Source organism: Natrix helvetica, assembly GCF_964273705.1.
Source record: "Natrix helvetica genome assembly, chromosome: 1".
NCBI lineage: Eukaryota > Metazoa > Chordata > Lepidosauria > Squamata > Natricidae > Natrix > Natrix helvetica.
In genome coordinates, this window is record NC_138548.1 from 278,260,775 (window position 1) to 278,283,536 (window position 22,762).

At 40.2% G+C, this 22,762-nt stretch overlaps 1 protein-coding gene across 2 annotated transcripts in view; it reads right to left on the reverse strand.

Moving 5' to 3' along the window:
* Positions 1-22,762, reverse strand: part of FSTL4 (follistatin like 4) — a 520,328-nt gene that overhangs the window by 478,205 nt on the left and 19,361 nt on the right. For both annotated transcript variants that reach the window (XM_081936569.1, XM_081936570.1), the window contains exon 2: positions 19,761-19,896. In XM_081936569.1, the coding sequence (XP_081792695.1) occupies positions 19,761-19,886 (126 nt within the window). In that variant the 5' untranslated portion in view covers positions 19,887-19,896. The remainder of the gene's footprint in view (positions 1-19,760; positions 19,897-22,762) is intronic.

Here is a 22,762-nt window from a genome sequence, read left to right on the forward strand (position 1 = left end):
GTTATTTTGCATTTTATTTCTCTTTTAAACTTAATAAAGTTGACTTTAAAAAAAAAACTGTAAGTCTAGAAATATTTCCCAGAATTAGTTTTAGCTCTGTTTAGTTAGTTTTCTTTAAAAAAAATGAAACCAAGTTTTGCAATAATCTAAGCTCCTATTCTTTTAAGCAGACATCTCTTGGAACAATTTCTTATAAGTTGTTTAATGTTTGTTTCAAAGCCAATTATTGATTACACTTCTCTCCATCTTCTTAACTTTATTGTATGATACACTGTAATAGAATTCTGTTTTTGAACTGTAATGCATGTTCAGTTCTTATTTAGCAAAAACCAGAAATCTTTATTAGGAAATAGATGGGATTAGAAATGGTTAAAATTTATTACATGCGTGCAGGATGTGATTTTTACCAGCTGTTGTAAATTTTCTGCACCTCAAGATACAATAGTGTAAGCTGTAATCATACTGTAGAACTAGTCCATGACAGACTTGCTGAATCATAAAGATGCAGAGGACAAGACAGAACAGATCTGAGGCAATTTTGGAACCAATTTGGAACCAAGTAAGGAGTTGAAGTTTTTATTTCCTGCTCTGAAGCAGTTTTAGTCTTAGTGAAGAAGCAGATTTAGTAACAAGCTACACTATATTGCCAAAAGTATTCGCTAACCCATCCAAATAATCAGAATCAGGTGTTCCAATCACTTCCGTGGCCACAGGTGTATAAAATCAAGTACCTAGACATGCAGACTGTTTTTACAAACAGTTGTGAAAGAATGGGTCGCTCTCGGGAGCTCAGTGAATTCCAGCATGGAACTGTGATAGGATGCCACCTGTGCAATAAATCCAGTTGTGAAATTTCCTCGCTCCTAAATATTCTAGAGTCAACTGTCAGCTGTTTTATAAAAACATGGAAGTGTTTAGGAATGACAGCAACTCAGCCACGAAGTGGTAGGCCACGTAAACTGACGGAGCGGGGTCAGCGGATGCTGAGGTGCATAGTGCGAAGATGTCACCAACTTTCTGCAGAGTCAATCGCTACAGACTTCCAAATGTCATGTGGCCTTCCTATTAGCTCCAGAACAGTGTGCAGAGAGCTTCATATAATGGGTTTCCATGGCCGAGCAGCTGCATCCAAGCCATACATCACCAAGTGCAATGCAAAGCGTCGGATGCAGTGGTGTAAAGCATGCCACCACTGGACTCTAGAGCAGTGGAGACGCGTTCTCTGGAGTGACGAATCGCGCTTCTCCATCTGGCAATTTGATGGACGAGTCTGGGTATGGCGGTTGCCAGGAGAACGGTACTTGTCTGACTGCATTGTGCCAAGTGTAAAGTTTGCAGGAGGGGGGATTAAGGTGTGGGGTTGTTTTTCAGGAGCTGGGCTTGGCCCCTTAGTTCCAGCGAAAGGAACTCTGAATGCTTCAGCATACCAAGACAGTTTGGACAATTCCATGCTCCCAACTTTGTGGGAACAGTTTGGAGCTGGCCCTTTCCTCTTCCAACATGACTGTGTATCAGTGCACAAAGCAAAGTCCATAAAGATATGGATGACCAAGTCTGGTATGAATGAACTTGACTGGCCTGCACAGAGTCCTAACCTCAACCTGATAGAACACCTTTGGGATGAATTAGAGTGGTGACTTAGAGCCAGGCCTTCTCGTCCAACATCAGTGTGTGACCTCACAAATGCGCTTCTGGAAGAATGGTCAAAAATTCCCATAAACACACTCCTAAACCTTGTTGACAGCCTTCCCAGAAGAGTTGAAGCTGTTATAGCTGCAAAGGGTGGACCGACGTCATATTGAACCCTATGGATTAGGAATGGGATGTCACTTACAGTAGGTCCATATGCGGGTAAAGGCAGGCGAGCGAATACTTTTGGCAATATAGTGTATTTGTTAATAGGCAATACTTCCGATTCTGCCTTTGATATTGCAAATACTGGCCATTATTTTGATTTTGAGTTCTTATTATGTAAATATGTTTGATGTCATGGTTCTCACTGCAACTGTTATCAGATTTTGGAAAAGTGTAAACACATATCATAATTCACCCTATCCACTTCCTCAGAATCAACAAATCTAGATGAATGCAACATAACAAGATACTCCCTGGTAACTTCCTTCACTTTTGCCCATGTAGAATTCAGGCCAGAGTGAATTAGAGAAAATTTATTTGTGAAATGCTGCCCCAGGGTCTTTCAGAGCCCTTGTGAAAATCCTTCTGTTTCCCACTTCCTACAAAAGTTTGCGTAACACTATATAAGGCAAGGAGGTACACAATCTACAAACATAAAAAGGTCATCCTTTACTGTTTATTTAACAATATTTATACCCTACCCTCATGGACTCTGAGAGGGGAACAGATTAATAACAGTATAATTTACATTAATAACAGTATAATTTAGAAACAAAAATGCAAAAATACAAGTTCTATTAAAACAACTTTATGATCAACTTTCCTATTACTGACATCCAAACTCAATTAAAATCCAAAATGTAATTGTTTCAAAAATTCAGGTAAGGAAACCACTTGTACTTCTGGTAAAAGGTGTGATGGTGGGACACCACAGAAAAAGCATGCCATCTAGTCTCCACCCATATAGTTTGAGGAAGAGCATGGACAAAATTGACAAATTTCATTGTGCTAAGACATTACCTGATATAGCTCCGAAGTAAGAGCCCATAGCTGTGATGGTGAATCTATGGCACGTGTGCCACAGGTGGCACCCAGAGCCATATTTGCTGGCATGCCAGTAGTTAGCTCCAGGGTGCATGTGCGTGGCAGCCAGCTGATTTTCAGCCTTCCAGAGGGCTGGGGGAAGCTGTTTTCACCCTCCCCAGGCTTCAGGAAAGTGTCTGGAGGCTGGGGAGGGCGGAAAAACAGGCCCAACACGCTAACCAGAAGTTTATCCCCCAAACTTTGGGTTGGCCCATAGGGCCTGTTTTTCACCCTCCCCAGCCTCTGGAGGCTCTCCTGAAGCCTGCGGAGGGCAAAAAATGGCCCCAATGGGGCAACCGGAACTTCAGAGATGATCCGTTTCCGGCTTCGGGGGGCCAGGAGATGCCGTTTTTACCCTCCCAAGGCTTCAGGAAAACCTCTGGAGCCTGGGGAGGGGTCACGTGCACCTGCATGGAGGGACTGCTTGCGCGTGAGCAGGTGAGCAGGGAGGATTGAATTGGTGTGGACATGCGGGCACATGTACAATGTGGGTACACACACAAAAAAAGGTTTGCCATCACTGGCCTATAGTAAACAGTCAGCAACAATAATCAGATTATTGCCTCAGTATATCAGTGTATCAGTAAATCAAGCAATTTCACAAGATTGGTACATACATCTCTGTATTCCGGAGACTGACTAGTTCCTCAGAATGACTGCCTATCAGATGCTGAAAGCATCTATAACTGCCCTTTGGAATCTGTCCAGATCTATTAGGCCCTTGTCCAAATCGGTCTTCCCATTCTTTGGAGGGTTTCAGTATAAATGAGTGTCACAGCAATCGGAAACAATCTCACAGTGGCAAAGACTCACAATAGTTCATTTAATGATGGTTCAAAGTTACAACAGCACTGAGAAAAGTTACTTATGACCCTTTTTTTCATATTATGACTTGAAGCATCCTAGTGGTGACATGATCAAAATTCAGACCCTTGGCAACTGACTGATATTTATGATGGTTGCTGTGTCTTGGGGTCGTGAGATCACCTTTTGCGACCTTTTGATAAGCAAAGTCAATGGGGAAGACAGATTCACTTAACAACTGCAGTGATTTATTTAACAACTGTGGCAAGAAAGGTTGTAAAATGGAGCAAAATTCACTTAACAAATATCTTGTTCAGCAACAGAAATGTTGGGCTCAATTATAGTTGTAAGTCGAGGACTACCAATACAGAAGTGAATTAGAATGTATTGCAGATTCTTGCCTGTATTTAGTCTACTTTGGAGACAATTATGAAACTCAATCTTTTTACTGAACAATTAATGCCAGTATAAATGCATGCAGGAACACTTGCACCTCTAGCAATCAGATGCCTCTTTTTTAAAAAAGGAAAAAGAAAATATAAGCTTTTATATAGTACTTAAACCTCCCACCATGATAATGAAATGAATTAAAATGTAAAGGTAATTTAGAGGGGAAAGTGGCTATTTCACCAAGGGTATTAAACATGCACACTAGACTAAATGTGTAATGTTAATTTATTTCATTTCTATAAACAGTAGTTCTTATATTGCTTACATTTATGGACATTTCATACTTTATAAAAAGTATGAGTGAAACAAATACATTTTTCAGGGAAGAATATTTATCTCTTAGTATTAAAAGGATTTGTCATTCCAACTATTTGAATAGATGGCATTAATCAGTTATTACATTTTCTATAAAATAGTTAAGTATCATCCTATCATTTTTTATTACAAACCTAGACTATAAACCCTGATAGATGCACAATTTGTCCTAATGTTCATTTTAGCTTGCAGTTTTCCCCAATACATACTTTTACATCTATCTCTAGCATACAATCCCTTAAATTGCCAAGGTTTAAATCATCTGGATTCCAAGAAGACCAATACAATATGTTTGAAAGAGGAATGGCTTGTAACAGGATAGACATTAATAGAGTTTTGAGAAGATAATTCTTCCTTTGTTGCCAACACTTGATTCAAGCAACCTAAACAGGGATTCTAAATTTGGACTTCACTTGTTGAACAACACAGGAGGGAAATCAAATACATAAGGAGGAAACAGAAAAAGTGCAACACTCAACCAGCACATTCCAAGTGCAGATTGTGAAACAGACTATGAATTATTAGTATCAAATATAGAAAAGTAAAGAGAGTAGGTGCAGTTGACCTAGATAATAAGCATATTAAATCAATGAAAGAAGGCCATTCAGCTTCAGATTAATTTATGTAAAACGGAAAATGAATAGCAATAGGAAGGTTCTGTAAAAACCAAACAAGAAAAATATTGACAGCATTTCAAAAAGGAAAGGATCCAACTTGTTTTCAAAACAGGATATTGTGATAGTACAGGAAAGAGACATACCTACACACCAGAGGTGGGTTGCTCCTGGTTTGGACTGGTTCAGGCAAGCCAGTAGTGGTAATTGGGCCTGGGTCACCAAACTGGTAGTGACAACTGGATGGCCATGCCCCTGAACTGACCCACTCTGACGCTCACCCTGCCTCTCCCTTCTGTGGCTGTGCATCCACAGAACTGCCTCCTCCTGCATCCACACAGGTAAACATTTGCACTAGCCTAGCCCCCCCTCCCCACCAGCCAGCATCTCCTGAAACCATCGCCATTGCAGCCGCAGTGGTGATAGGGGCAGCATGCTGGAGAGGGTAGCGGCAGCAGGAGAGGGCAGTGGCAGCAGCAGGAGAGGGCAATGGTGGTGGCAGGAGAGGGCAATGGTGGTGGCAGGAGAGGGCAGTGGCGGCAGCAGGAGAGGACAGTGGCAGCAGCAGGAGAGGGCAATGGTGGTGGCAGGAGAGGCAGTGGCGGCAGTAGGAGAGGACAGTGGCGAAAGCAGGAGGGGGCAATGGTGCTGGCAGGAGAGGCCAGTGGCAGCAGGAGAGGACGGTGGCAGGAGAGGGTAATGGCGGCAGGAAATATCCAGGTTTAGTTTGGATATGGTACCCGCCAAGGAGCTGCTCGGCTTCATCAAATTCCTGCAATGGGAAAGTTGAACGGAGGTGAGGGGAGGCACCCGGCCAAGCAGGGCCAAGGCAGGCTGCAGAGCCAGGAAAAGCCATAAGTTTCCTAGAAGGAATAAAAGCATTCAACTTTGAAGCCAGGAGGCCACACCTGTGTTTATAAATCCAGGTGAGGGGAGGAGAACAAGGGGAAGGAAAAGGTGGGAGATAGGAAAAAATGCAAGCGGAGGCATGGACTGTGCAAGCAAGGTGGGAGGGAGGGAGGAAAGTTCACCTGATCCTGGCTCGAGAAAAGGGGGGAAGGAGGAACTGGATGCAACACCCCAAAACATCCCTAGGCGCGTCAGGGCCATGGGAAATCGCAAAGCCCAGATTGCACATGTGCGCTTGTGCCCTGCAGTCACAATACTGTGGCCCAAAGGACCATAGAAAGACAATTCTGGATTGTATCAACAGATCCTGCATCAATCTTAACTATCCTGAAGTACTAAATGTTGTTTGTTTGTTAGATTTATTTTGTGTCTTTCCTCCAGAAGTTCAAGGTGGCCTCCACTATGCCCCAGCCAATTCAACTACTGCCCCTTTTTTCGGGCAGGTACCTCTTCCTCTTGCAATTCCTTCTAAGAAACATATGGATTTTCTACACCCTAAATCCTCCTATGGTCTATTTTTGGGAGTTTTTTCCTTCTCTTCTTCCCCCTCGCTCCATCAGAGTCCCAAAATTTTTCACTACCGTTTCGGTGGGCATGGCTTGGTGGGGGTGGAGGGGTCGTGTGACTGAGTGTGCATGAGTGATGTCAAGTTGGCCATGTCCACTAAATCACATCTCCCCCCTCACACCTAGCCATGCCCACAGAACCGGTAGTAAAAATATTTAGAACCCACCACTGATACCCACCATTCCATTATTCTTTTTCAGAGCAAGAAACATTGCTGTTATGTAATGAATCAAATAAATTAAAAGACAGGAGAGAAGAATCTAATTAAATCTAGTTTACATCGATGTTATTCACTATATATCTCCATATCTTTCTATCCTTGCAAAACATCATTGCTTCCACTACATTCATGCAATGATACTTACCTCTTTTTTTGTCCATTAAAGTTCTCATCTCTTTTGAGGACTTGTCAACTTCATTCAATCAGAGCTTTCACTAGTTTCTCCTATAGAACCTACACTCCATTTATCTTGACTCTTTTGATTAGATTCTCATTCATTCTCTCTGAATAACCAAGCCATCTCAGTACACTTATTCCCCACAGGTAGTCGTCAATTTAACCAGTCTCTAAACAACCATTCAAAGTGATGAGAGTTCCCCCAAGCTACTCATGACCTTTTTTGAAGCTTTTAATTCTAAATTCAATCATACTTACTGTATATGTTGAGGGATACCCGTATTGGTCATTCACTTTTCTAATCAATTTACACTCATTTTTGATCAATTCATTCTTGACTCTATCTCTTGTTTTATCATACAGATTGCTTAAGTACGTCATTTCCATTTCAACTTATTGAAAGTTGACATATGGAACTTTAACTTTCAACACAAACCACGCAGAATCATATTCTTATATTCTAGTCATCCTTTTGCCATTCATTCTATATAACAGCGTGCTTGCTACTTCCTAATTTTCCAGCAACATCCACATTTTAAAAAGTATCCATATCTAATTGCTCTAATCCCTCCCTTCTCTCTCTCTCTCTTCCTCCCTCCCTCCCCCCTCTCTCTCTCCTGCTCATTTACTCCATTTTCCATTTCAAATACAACTACCTTGGTTTTTGACCTATTGATTTTTTCGGATCTATATTCTCATTTGCATCATACAATAAAACACACTGCAAATCATTCAGGCTTTCAGCCAGCAATACTTCATTGTCTGCATATAAATATATACACATACACACATATACCCAACAAACACACATCTACTAACACTACAATGCTTCCTTACACAGCTGTCAATAAACACACCAGTAAAGTGGATATCACACATCCTTGTGCTTAGGCTCAATGTTGAACCATTCACTAAGCATTTTATTTATTCTCATACATGATTTATTTCTATTTGGTATCATTCTTTCCATATTTAATCACACACACACTGTATTCATATAAAATACCCCATAATTTAAACCCATCCACTTTATCATACACTTCTTTTTAAACCCATGAATATACAATAAACTTTTTCATATTCAAACATTTCACGATAACTTTTGGAAGAGTAAAAACATTTGGTCTGCACAGAACCTGCCCAGCATAAAATTGAATTAAACTTTCTTAACTTTGTTCATTGTCCTCTCTTGTACATTTCCAATTAGAATACTACCAAAAAGTTTCATGGGAACATACAATAAGCTGATTCTTTGAATTCTCTAGCTAGCTTTCTTTTTGTATAGGGGAACAATAACAGTATTTTTCTAGTCTTTACACACATTAAATCACATTTTTCAGCATTCGTACAACACTTACTACATCTTTGTCATCAGGTTTTTCTAGATATTAATATTTATGACATTCATTTCAATTCCATCCTTTATAGTATCACTATTATTCTTTTTCCCCTTCCATTCAATCATGTTCCTAGTTTTCTTGGCAAGATTTTTTTGTCTTGGCAAGGTTTTTTTTTTCTTCAGAAGTGGTTTGCCATTGCCTCCTTCCTAGAATTGAGAGAAAGTGAGTGGCCCAAGATCACCCAGCTGACTTTGTGCCAAAGGTAAAGACTAGATCTCCTGGTTTCTAGCTTGATGCCTTAACCTCTACATCAACTGGTTCTCATATTTCCCATACTAATCTCCAAAATGCTCCAGCATTCCTTCAATTCATATTTACCCCAAATAATTTAATCAGTCTTATTTTTAATTACATTCACTCTGCTTGAGGCTACTTTTTACTCACTTTAACACATTTGGTTTCCAGCAAGCAGAGTCAATGAGGGGAATCCAGGTTCACTTAATGATTACATGATTCACTTCACAACTGCACATTCACTTCACAACTGTGGCAAAAAGGTCATAAAATGGGGCAAAACTCCCTTAATAATTGCCTCCCTTAGCAACAGAAATTTTGGGCTCATTTACCAAAAGCTAACTGAGGATTATTGGTACATATTTCAAGGTACCAATACATTTTGCATTTTTTCCTTTAAAAACATATGGACATATTATATTGCTTCCTTATTTTTTTGTAGATATATTTTACATCCATGTTCTTCTCAAACACATTCACTTTCATAAAGTGTTAGTATTATTACAAGCAAGTGAAATAGATGCATGTTCTCTGCTAGGAAGGGGATTGTATATATAAAACCTGTCATGTCCAATGAAAATTGTTCCTTCTGTTGATACATGTGGAAGATAAGTGATACTTCAGAGGACAGTTTCAACCTTACTACTAGAGTCTTTGAACATTCTGGAAGGGAACTCAAGACCGTAAGTATTCAGATGGTATTCTCATCCGTACTCCAAGTCAATGACACAAAAAGAGAATCAATGGGAATTATGTTAACAGGAGACCTTTAATTTCTGGTTTAATAGTCTGGGGTGTCTAGATTATGCTGGCACTTGATGAATTTCACTCATAAAAACCAATTAAAATGTGTTGGGACAAATCATGGTGAAGTGTGTGTGTGTAAACTGAATCTTGTTAGAGGTGCAAATAAAAAATGAAGGATTCAAGTAAAGATTTGTATCTTGCAGAAAATAGGCATGGCAATGAAATGGGGCCTCCTAAATGACATAAGAAAAATCAGAAATAAGACTGACCTATAAAGTTCACATCCATCGACTACTTAAGTATTAAAGTTCAGACTCGGAAAACAAATATGAGCTTGAATCCTCAGCACTGAATGGTAATAAGATTTAATAGATAGAACAGAAATATGATGGAATTATTCCCATGACTGAAATGTAACAAATGTAGAAATAAAAGCATTAGGAAGAGAGGAGTTAAGTTGTACACTAGAACTATTCAGTACTGCTTTAAAAAATCTGAAAATGAAAAGGAAAACAATAATAAACAATACTGATGTTGATGTCGTCTATTGCTCTCCCAATAAAAGGAATCTGCATTTTGTTTCAGGGAGTTGTGAAGTCATAACAGAAAACTTTCAAATGGGGGCCAGATTCTGAGAAGCATGGTCTTTCCAGGAACTTCCTAAATTGACTTTCTCATAACTTTATCCTAGAGAAGGTGGAGAATAGGACAGAAGACATTATCTTTGATTTGATGCTAATCAATTCTATCGGGTAGATAGAGATGAGCAATTTGAAGTAATAGAAACATGGTGAAAATGACTGCATAATTCTTAACTTTAAGGGAAATTAGACCTAAGTGAATCAAACACATGGCTAGGACTTCAAAGGAAGGAAGGAAGGAAGGAAGGAAGGAAGGAAGGAAGGAAGGAAGGAAGGAAGGAAGGACATTTTAATAAATTTGGAATAACGATACAATGAAGAGATGGTGATGAGGAAAAGAGTTTGTTCCTAAACCAGGAAAAAAAAAACTAGAATGAATGTTTATCAGACGATGCAATCTCCAGAAATCAGAAAAATTCAAAATGATCTTCACAGCTGGGACAACAAGGTATAAGAAATAGAGTGGAATTGCCAGAGAAAAGTCCATATTTCATCATCCATGAAAAAAAAGTAAAATGCACGTATATACTGTAGAATAGGGATACTTGGCATCACAGAATGCAATTTCTAAATCATAAGAAATAATAACATCTGGAAATTTTAATATTTTTAGAAATATTGAGAATTTGTGATATTACATACTTCATTAACTGAAAATAAAGAAAAGATAGACATTATGTAAGTTAAAAAATGGAAAATGATGATATATGCTTTGTGATATTACCGCTGAATACAAATAAGTGCAGGTGATAACTTTTTCTTTCTTGGGCTCAAGAGTAAATAAAAATTAACTTGCTTGCTGGAAAAGTAAAGAGATTAACAGAGGAAGGTGAGGAGAAATCTAGACAATATCATGAAGAATACGACAATTTAAATGAAAACAAAGAACAAAATAGATTAAAAACTATATCCTACGCAAGGACAATATACCATATTTTTCAGAGTATAAGACGCACCCTTTCCCCCCATAAAAAAGGGTGAAAATCTGGGTGCATCTTATACACTGAATACAGCATTTTTGGCCTCCCAAAACCCCACCCCTTTCACAAAAATGGACATGCAGAGGGTTTGTGAGGCCTGCAAAGTGCTTCTGGGGCTGGGGAGGACAAAAACAAGCAAAAAATGCCCCCCCTCCAGCTCCCAGAAGCAAACCTCCTAAAGGTTATGCATGCCCTTTTTGGGGGGCAAAAACAGGCCCATTGCAAAAAACATACCATTTTTCCTCATTTTTGCATCCGCTCCAGGAGTACTCTGCAAGCTTCCTAAAGGCTATGCATCCACACCTTTTTGGCAAAAAAATAGAGCCATTTTCATGAAAAATGGGGCCTTTTTTGCTTGTTTTTGCCCCCTCCCCCAGGAGCACTTTGCAGGTCTTCAAACTCTCTGCATGCCATGTTTTTCACAAAAAAATGAGGCATGCAGAGGGTTTGGGAGGTCTGCAGAGTGCAAAAACTTTTTTTTAAATTTACCTCTTCAAAATCCTGGTGCGTCTTATAGTCCAGTGAGTCTTATAGTCCAGTACGTCTTATATTCTGAAAAATATGGTACTTATTCTGACAGATGAAGCAGATCAGTCTCAAAGAAAATGGAGATATCTGCAGATTGGGTTGCTAGGATTTTAGAGAGTAAGGTACACATAACCTGCCATCGATGGGAGAAGCTTCCGAGGGGGTTCGGGAGTTCATGGCTTCCATGACAGCCATGGACCTGACTCAATTGATTCAGGGCCAGACTCACGAGGGAGGCCACACTTTGGACCTTGATTTTGTCTCTGGCCAGTGGTTGAGTGATCTGGGAGGAGGGGATTTAACCATCACTCCCCTGTCATGGTCAGATCACTCACTCCTCCGACTTGAGTGGAGAACCAACACACCAGATGGTTCCGCCCCAGGCGCCTGATGGAACCAGATAGGTTCCAGATGGAGCTTGGGCCACCTCCTGTAGCCCTGACCCGCCCCCGGGTAGAGGACCTGGTGGTCGCGTGGAATAATGCAACCACCGGAGCCTTAAACCGGGTGGCGCCTTTGCGGCCTCTCCGGCGGCAATGAGCCACCGTGGCCCCTTGGTTTACCGAGGAGCTAAGGGTGATGAAGCGCCGCAAGAGACGCCTAGAGAGTCGTTGGAGATCCTCTCGTTCCGAATTTGACCGAACACAGGTACGAACCCACTTAAGGACGTACCTTGTGGCATTGAGAGCGGCCAAACGTCAATATTGTGCCACTCTCATTTCATCCGCAGAGAAACGCCCTGCCGCCCTGTTTCGGGTGTCCCGCTCCCTCCTGTTTCAGAGGCCGCGGGAGGCCCCTCTACAGGGTAGAGCAGAGGAATTTGGGAAATATCTGCAGGATAAAATCGCTCAAATCCGGAAGGATTGGGTCCCTTTCAGTGGTCCTGGCGAGACATCCATGGCGAGTCTTGAGAGACCAATCTGGGAGGAGTTTGACTTGGTTGACATTGAGGATTTGGACAGAATGCGTGGACGGCTGCGACCTACCACATGTTTATTGGACCCGTGCCCCTCCTGGCTTGTACTGGCATCCTGGGAGGTTACACGTGACTGGCTCCTGGGCCTAGTGAACGCTTTGCTGGGTGCGGGGTCTCTCCCGGCCACCTTGAAAGAGGCGGTGGTGAGACCCTTACTCAAGAAGCCTTCTCTGGACCCTACGGAGCTGGCCAATTATCGTCCTGTCTCCAACCTTCCCTTTTTGGCGAAGGTTGTAGAGAGTGTGGTAGCTTATCAGTTTCCACGACATCTGGAGGAAAATGATTATCTAGACCCACGCCAGTCCGGTTTCCGCCCCGGACACAGCACGGAGACGGCCTTGGTCGCGTTGGTGGATGATCTCTGGAGGGCCAGAGATAGGGGTTGTTCCTCTATCCTGGTCCTATTAGACCTCTCGGCGGCTTTTGATACCATCGACCATGGTATCCTGTTGCACCGACTGGAGGGGTTGGGGGTTCGGGGCACCGTTTTGCGGTGGTTCGGCTCCTACCTTTCTGGCCGGATGCAACGTGTGTTGGCAGGGGAGCAGAGGTCGACCCTAAGCCCCCTCATCTGTGGGCTGCCACAGGGGTTGGTCCTCTCGCCGCTCCTGTTCAACACATATATGAAGCCGCTGGGTGAGATCATTCATGGTTTTGGGGTGGGATATCATCTGTACGCTGATGATACTCAGCTGTACATTTTCACCCCGAACCACCCCAACGAGGCCGTCGAAGTGATGTCCCGGTGCTTGGAAGCCGTACGGGTCTGGATGGATGACAACCGACTCAAGCTCAACCCCTCCAAGACGGAGTGGCTGTGGGTTCCGGCCCCCCGGTTCAACCAGTTACTTCCATCTCTGGCCATTGGGGGCGTACAACTAGCCCCCGTGGAGCGGCGCGCAATTTGGGCGTCCTCCTGGATACCCGGCTGTCCATGGATGACCATGTGACAGCCCTGGCAAGGGGGGCGTTCCACCAGGTTCGCCTGGTGCGCCAATTGCGCCCCCTATTGGACCGGGATGCCTTACGCACAGCCACTCATGCGCTGGTGACATCTCGCCTCGACTACTGCAATGCTCTCTACATGGGGCTTCCCTTGAGATGCACTCGGAGACTTCAGTTGGTCCAGAACGCGGCCGCGCGGGTGATTATGGGGAGTACAAGGTACTCCCATGTGACACCTCTCCTGCGCGAGCTGCACTGGCTTCCTGTGGTCTATCGGGTGCGTTTCAAGGTTTTGATAACGATCTTCAAAGTTACTTGCGGGATCGTATCTTGCCCCATACATCCCTGCGACCAATTCGCTCACACAGAGAGGGACTTCTCCAGGTGCCGTCCACCAGACAGTGTCGGGGGGCGACGCCTAGGAGCAGAGCCTTCTCTGTGATGGGCCCAGCCCTGTGGAATGACCTCCCCCCTGATATCAGGACCACCTCTGACCTCCGCTCCTTCCGCGTAAAGCTCAAGACCCACCTCTTCCAAGTAGCTGGCCTGGCTCAACCATAGTTTTATCATATCGCTCCTGACGGGTTTTTTAATTGTGTATTTTGTATTGTAATTGAGGGATTTTAAATTGAAATTTTAATGCTATTTTATTCATTTGTTTACCTCCTCCATGCACATGCATATGTATAAGTTTATGTATTGTTTATATTTGTATATTTTTATGTGTTTTAATTGTACGCCGCCCCGAATCCTTCTGGAGAGGGTGCGGCTAATCAAATAAAATTTGATTTGATTTGATTTGATAAACTGTATGTAAATTTGAGATGATCAATGAAAATTAAATCCCCACTTTTGTTTGTTGGCTAAATATATATATATATATATAAGGCATTACAAAGTGTCAACCAACAGGCTTTGCTCAGACCAGTACTGAAATTATAGGACTCCCAAGCAGACATTCATAGGTAAAGATACTGGAAAAAATATTGGTATGAAGGAAACCAGCAGCAAACGTTAAGATTCAAGCCTACATATCTTTATTTATATCACCTATCAATCTCAGATCCAAAGTTAATACTATATCTCTGTGACCATTCATTTCTGGGCAATAGTTATAGTAACAGTGAACCGGTATAAGCTACGACAAATTAATCTGGTCTTGGCCCCTTGCTTCTAAACTCTGTCTAATCTAACCTCACAACTATTTGATAAGAAGAAGGCATAACTTCAACAAATAATTGCAGAGATTTTAAGATAAACTATTTTTTAGCATTAATGTTGGTTGGAAAAAAGAGAGAATAAATATAGGCAGTGATCCAGAATATCCACACTGAATAAGCATAACATTTAGGCATAAAGTATATACTATCCCATATAATTTTACAGCATTCTCTGGGCAGTTTACAATGTAGAAGCATTATTTGCATATCACCCCCAGCAATCTGGATCCTCATTTTACCAACCTTGGAAGGATGGAAGCCTGAGTCAATCTTGAGTCATGTTCAGGATCAAACTCCAGGTTATGGGCAGAGTTTGCCTACAATACTGCACTTTAATCACTGTGCCACTAGGGCTCTTAATAAATCTTTAATCAGAAGGCATTGGTTATATATCTGTTTCAAAAACTATTTGGAAGAAAGCTTTGGAATCAATAGGACAGGAAGACTTCTTTAAAAAGTCATAATTTTTTTCAGACTCATGCAGAAAACTGAAAAAAGACATGTTACTTAAAAGAAGTGTTGCACTTACCCTCAGGAGTTCCAAAGTACTATTTCCAAATACATTTTGAAGCTTCCACAGTCATAGAAACCGTCTTTAGAACCTAATAAAATGTGTAGACACTACAAACGATTTTATTTTGTAATGATTTTTGATTTTGGAAGCTAGGACTAATGCTTAAATTGTTTAAGTTAGAAAAAAGAAAGTAATAAATATGCTTTCTCTTCCTTATGCTTTAAAAAGCATTAAAAAGTGCGGACAGAAAGACTCTTCACTTGGTTTTGCTTGGTTTTTTTTAAACCAAAATAGAAGATATTTTCTTTTGGCAGAAAATAAACAGGGTGAATGAAAGGATCAGGATTTTCTACAGCAATTAACAAGATAATCAACTTGTTCTTTGTTTATCTCCAATAATTACATTTGTTTGATCTGCATACGGTTATGCAGCACAAAGTATTTAAAACCTCTTCAAGATTAGTCTAAATAAGTTGTAAACAGGTATAATCCCATTCCAGTTCCACAGAGATACCAGGAACTAAATCCTACTCCCACTTTGGGGAAAAACAACACAAATCTGAATTTTAACACATAAAGACTTTAAGATTTATTTTTCAGCCCATAGATCTTATCTAGCAATCAAAAGGGGGGAAAGCCTAATGACTGATTTCATCAGAAAATAAAAGTTAGTTTTGAGCAGCTAAAAGCAGGAAAGATATTCTGCTTTCTCCTTTTACATTTTTTCCTTGCCAAACTACGTAATCTATTGCCATTCCAGACATGTTTTTTGAACATGCTAACTTTGGATCCTGCAGAAATAAACTTAGGTAGATTTAATGGAGAACCAGCAGGTAAGAATCAATTTAAGCACCCTAATTCATACACAACCTGGTTGTCTAGCTTTTTTCAATTAGTGAGATGTATCTTCTTGCTATCGTTGTTGTTCTTTGTGTTATTTTCATCATATCACTGGGTCCGCAGTTATGTCTGGTCTGCAGTGTTGGCAGGACATATGCCTATGGCTCTCATGCTGTCATGCAGGCCATCCATTCATTGCTTTTCTGGTCATTCTTGGGGCTGCTGGCCATCTGGGCTGAATGCAATTGCCTGCCTCAGCACCTCGTGATGGATTCCACATCAGTTCTGCCCACATGTCCATACCACCACAAACTCACTTCTCTCATTTTATCTGGAATTGTGAAGGCCTTAGAAATGTCTTTGTTCATAATAAGATCCAGCCATGTGACACCAAAAGACTATCTTATCATGTGCATCGTTGTGTGCAGTGCTGGTTCACGTTTTTTCGTCGTTGGCCATTACGGAAATGTATGAACCTACCAATTTTGCCTTTTCAATACATAAAAACCAGGCCATTTCTGAAGTTAAACATTTCCCATTATGCATGAACTCAGCAATTTTCCCCCTCACTCAAAACCAAACCGATCTTGAAGACTGCTCTCCCCTTCACCAGTTTGCACATTAGGTTTTCCTTACTAATGTGGACTCCATTCTACAACTCTTACTGTGCAAAAGTAAATATCAAGCACAAGGATAAAATCAGATCAATAGCTTTCTAGAATACTGGCATCCATTAACCCTAATGAGATTAAAGCAGACAAGAAGGGAAGTAGGATTATTTTAAGAACGGCTGAAAGAATGGTTCCTTCTCTCCCTGAGCAGTTATACTGCTCATTTTATTAAATAAAGGAGCATTATTTCCTTTTATCAAGCCTCTATTTTCACCTGCTTTTCCACTCTTTTGAGTGGAAAGACTTATTTATTTCTATAATATACTCCAGGAAAGCCTTGGTTAAAAATAAAGATAAATTGTGATGTAAATAAAAAGCACATATAGTATGTTAAAAAGAAATCTCTAACTTAATTTTATCCACAATGGCAGCAATGGCGAACCTTTTTTGGCTCACATGCCATAAATGGGGGGGAGTGCAGGGGGGTCGTTTGCAGGCATACTGCACCCATAATGCAATGTGCGACCCCCAGTGCGCATGCACGCATTACAGGGGCAACCCCCAATTTTTGCATGCTTTTCTCGCCCTCCCCAGGCTCCAGAGGCTTTATAACAGCATGGGGAGGGCGAAAACAGCCTCCCCCGCTCCCCTGAAGCCCTCCAGAGGCTTCAGGGACCTTCAGGAGGCTTCCCTGAAGCCTTCGGAGCGCTCAAAACAACCCTCCGAGTAAACCGGAAGTCACTTCCGGTTGCTCGGAGGGTCATTTTGAGCGCTCCGAAGGCTTCAGGGACCTTCAGGAGGCTTCTCTGAAGCCTCGAGAGCAGTCAAAACAACCCTCTGAGCAAACCGGAAGTCACTTCCGGTTGCTCAGAGGGTCATTTTAACTGCTCCGAAGGCTTCAGGGACCTTCAGGAGGCTTCTCTGAAGCCTCGAGAGCAGTCAAACAACCCTCCAAACAAACCAGAAGTCACTTCCGGTTTGCTGGGAGGGTCGTTTTGAGCGCTCCAAAGGCTTCAGGGACCTTCAGGAGGCTTCCCTGAAGCCTCCGGAGCAGTCAAAATGACCTTCCGAGCAAACAGGAAGTTCATTCCTGAAGTTCTGGTTTGCCTGTAGGTTTTTGCACTCCAGAGGCTTCAGGGAAGCTCATGAAGCCTCTGGAAGGCCTCCAGGGGGGGTGGGGGAGGCTCTTTTCGCCCTTCCCAGGCTCCTATAAAGCGTCTGGAGCCTGTGGAGGGCGAAAAATGGCTTTTAGAAAGGGTGAACTCAGCTGGCAGGGCAGCGCTTCACGTGCCTTGACAAATGGCTCCGCGTGCCACATGTGGCACATGTGCCGTAGGTTCGCCATCACTGCACTATGGTATCCTCTAGAAATATTAGTCACATAGACTAGAACTTCTACACTGATTTGAGAAATAATTTAGATGATTTAGATGGCATCTGCTAGCTACCTACGATTGACAAGAATCTGGCTGGGTTTGCGGAGGCACTCTATCTACACCAATATAAAACTGGTCATTTAGTTGGAACTGCAATTTTCCATACACTTCACACTTGTTAAATAGTTAAATGTGCGGACTAGGGCATCCATGCTTAATCAACCCAAAACAAGTAATTTGTATAATAACTTCAGGGTTACAGAAGAAGTTCAAGTGGATAAATATTTCTGTGCAATTTTCATATGAAAAACTACAGCTAAATCATTTACTAAGGCATTTCAGCAACTGCTTTCATTCAAGTCACATTGTTCTTTTTCAAATGTCAGGTTGTTAATGGGGAGACCTTTATCTTCACAAGGCACAGAATTTAAAATATTATGCTAATGTATATAGCTGCTATAGCTACTGTAGTATTATTATGGCTACCAGGAGTAGATTCATAAGTAATACATTAAGATTTCTATTAATCTTTTCTGTTAAATGAGAGAGAAAGAATGCAAAAGCATGTTAGACTAATTAAGCCATCAGCCCTATGTAGTTCCTCTAACCCTTTAGATCACAGCATGTTGCTACCTAAGCACAAAAGAGAGGGTGGAGAACTCTCTCTCTCTCTCTCCCTCTGACTATTAGTGTTGAAAGGACTAATTTTGCAATATGTTATCTGTTAAACATTTAAAAAATAAGCATAAATAATTGATAAGAACATAAGGGAATAGAACATGTGTTTCAGAGCTGGGACTTAATCTGGATGGCTGGTGTCAAATCCTGGACAGTACATTGAAAATGGGAGAGGAAAAATATTATGTTTTCCTTCTATAATCTGAATTTTAAAAAATTAAATTTAACATGTTTAAACTTCTTTATCTCACTTATCCCCAGCTTGGAAAAGCCTTCACTAATATTTAAACAATTCATTAGTATATTAGTGTGCGTGCACATATACAAATGTATGCATGTTGGAATTTAATTCAGCAGCTGTATTATATTTATGTGCAATAAATGCATTCATTATCCCAACAAGATACTTCCTAGCAAAAAATAATAATGAAGACATAATACTTTTAAAGGATCACATGTGACCTGGACATACATATATACTATGCATACTTTAATGGACAAAAGAGAAAACTGCACCAAACTGTAGAACAGAATATTGAACTTAATTTTATTATTTCCCAACTAAGTTTATCACTATTACTAATCGAGATTTATAGTTGGGGAATCTATGGATTTGGGTTTCTTTTTTAAAGGTAAGAAAATCAGTTCTGGACCAAAGATTAGAAGATGCTATATTATGATATTTTTCTGAGTTAGACATGGGAAATGTAATGTCTTTTTTTTTTAGTCAAGAACCATGCTATGCAACCTTGGGGAAGACAACATTTCCTTATGCATTTGTGGTTGGTAAAACAAAGGCCAAGATTGAATCAAGTGTAAACTCTACTTAATTTCTTACAGCACTTATGCAGATTTTGACAAACTGCAGCTTTCTGCATCCCTCGCCATTGGCCATACTGACTATGTGCTCAGCAACCTCTACAGGAATAAAGAATAAAAGAAAGAACACGTAGAATACAAATTTGATATTTTGTGTTTAAAAATATAAAAGTTTGTTTTTGAAAAATATGGAAGCTCAGGTTTTCAATTATTGCTAATAATTTTTCACATTAAATTGCATACACATACACACACACACACAAATATATATATATATATATATATATATATATATATATATATATATATATATATATATATATATATATATATATATATATATATATATATATATATATATATATATATATATATATATATATATATTTAAATCTCAATTTGAAGGAAAAATGTATACTGGGATGAACGAAGAAGCACAAAACCAAAGAAAATGTACATTTTTAAATTTTATCTTACCTCTTGCGTTAACCTCCCAGAATCAGAATAAAATTGTCTGTTCCAGTTTGATTCCATCCATCCACAAGCCACTGATATGAAAACTTCAAGCAATAGGAGGAATAACCAGATGCTCCTTGATTTCATTGCTCTAATTCTAAAAGAAATAAGAAAGCATTTTTGTGAAGAATGAATGCCTGGTGGTTTGTTTGTGCTAATATTCTATTGCTTATTGAATAAGCCATGAGTAGGGGCGTGCATAAGTGCACTAGCATGCCTAATGTCCCTGGCCTACTGTCCCCATTTATTTGTACCCATTTCCTATGTTCTTATTCATGTTTATTCTTATTTATGTTATCTTGTACATGAGTGACAAATAAAAATAAATAAGTACTTGATTATACTTATACATCATATCAAACAATTAAACCAGAGGTGAGCACTTCAGTTTGCAATGGGGATGGAGAGAATCAAGCATTGTGGCCTCAGCTGGCTTCGCAATACTTCAGAGTGGGGCCACACTTATAGAACTGGAGAAGGCTTCACCACCCTTCCTTGGCTTTCTTGGAGGTGATTATTTATGAAACCATGTTAAACTTTTGGTGGGAACACATACAACTTTTTTTAATCACACAGGAAGATGGAAATTTGCGTCATTCTTGATATAAACATGAATATAGAGAACTCCAGGGGTGGGAGAGGAGCGGTTCAGAGATTCCTTACAACTAGGGTTGAAGGTTGACCAACCTTGCCACAAACCATACTTTACACACCACGATAGGTGAGTTCAGTTTAGTTGTGTGATTAGTAAAACAGATTGCAATAGAGAGATACTGAATTGTAGATGCAAACCAAAGTCCAATTCAAAAGTCATAATGACTAATCCTTAGACTTATGTACCTTTGTTTCTCTTCCCTTCTTCAGCAGAGATGGCATATCTAGATATTCTTAGGAACAGACTATATTTTCCCAATACATTTAATCATAGGAACCTTAGTTTGTTTCAGATACAGTTAACAAACAGAACTGAACCCAGAGTTTGAAAATTATTTATTTGAACCATCCCTTGGGGAAAAAATACCAAAATGAAGTTGGTACTTTATTTTAACTGAGTAGAAAATATGCATACATTTTAAATCATAATTGAAATATTTTAGCCTCTTAAAAGGTAAAGGTTCCCCTTGCACATATGTGCTAGTTGTTCCCAACTCTAGGGGGTAGTGCTCATCTCTGTTTCAAAGCCAAAGAGCCAGTGCTGTCCGAAGACATCGCCGTGGTCATGTGGCCGGCATGATTAAATGCCAAAGGCGCACACAACACTGTTACCTTCCCACCAAATGTGGCCCCTATTTTTTTACTTGCATTTTTACATGCTTTCCAACTGCTAGGTTGGCAGAAGCTGGGACAAGTAATGAGAGCTCATTCCGTTACTCAGCACTAGGCATTCGAACCGCCGAATTACCTTTCTGATCAACAAGCTCAGCGTCTAAGCCACTGAGCCACTGCATCCCCTTTAGCCTCTTACTAGAGTAAATAAAAGGGGATATATCTGAATCATGTGTAAGTCTCCATTTATCACTACTTTTCTTAGAATCATTTCATTTATGGCACACATAAACCACAAGCAAATAGCACAGGTTATATAGTAATTGGGTAGGTTATTAATTCCAATGATTCTGAAAGCAAACATGAACACTGAAGAATAAGTGATATATATCGTCATCACATGTTACAGGCACATAAATTAGATGTTTTAAAAGATAATTAAATTTTGCATTTTTAGAATGCATAAAGCTTGAGGTAATTTGGATACTAACGCTTTTTTGAGGCATGAAGTAAAGTGCTCAACTGTCAGCATTTTGAACTTTGAGAATGTTCTACAACAAGACCGAAATTCAAATGCTTCATTAATAGGCTGAATCTTTCAAATAACATCTGTTGAAATAATCACACTGTCAGTGATACGTAAGATCAGAATGACATTTTCCATCATCACCTTCCCTCCAGAATCGTCAGTTTTTAAAAATCACCTTATAATTTATGTACTCATTTTTCACAGTGATTTCTTACCACCTTGGAAAGTTGCCATTTAAATGAAAAAATAAGGAACTCTAGAATCCAACCCATAAAAAATAATCAGAAATTTAGTCTCAGAACAGTAGACAGGTTCCATTTCCCTGGTTTCAGATAGGACTGTGTATTGTACTAGGAGGAAATTTACAGAATTGGGATAGGTATTTTTCTAAGAAGTAACTACATTTTGGCTTAGTTGAAGTGATGAATGTTTTAGGGGTCACTGCACTGGTAGTCTAATGAACCGAGATTCATTCTGTTTCATGTCAGATTGGCTTCTCAAAGGTCATTGTTAAGGCTTAATCATTTGTGTCGGAAGGACTATTGTTTCATTATAGTCAGTCAAAAACATAAAAGTCTCAATTTATTTTCTTATATTTACTGAGCATAGGGACTCAGCTAATGTGTCTTTTGTTTGCCAAGCTGAAAGATTTCAGTTATTCTGCCAACCTGGCTATAATACTGGAGAGGACAACTTAAAGAGGATTTAAAAAAAATAAATCACTCCTAAACCCAAATAAACACAAACATCTAACTTTTTAAAACTCTTCAGAGTTACAGATGTGTGCATGCCTCCACTGTAATTAAAATCACTATACAGGTAGTCCTCAACTTACAACAGTTCTTTTAGTGACCAATCAATGTTACAACTGCACTGAAAAGGTAATTTATGACCATTTTTTTCACATTTACAATGGCCGCAGCATCCCCATGTTCACATTGATCGAAATACAGGCATTTGGCAACCGACTCATATTTCTGATCGTTGCAGTGTCCCAGAGTCATTTGATTACTTTTTGTGACCTTCTGACAAGCAAAGTCAACGGGGAAAACAGATTCACTTAATGTGTTACTAACTTTACAAATTCAGTGATTCACTTAACAACAGGGAAAGGCCATAGAATGAGACAAAACTCACTTAACAACTGTCTTGCTTAGCAACAGAAATT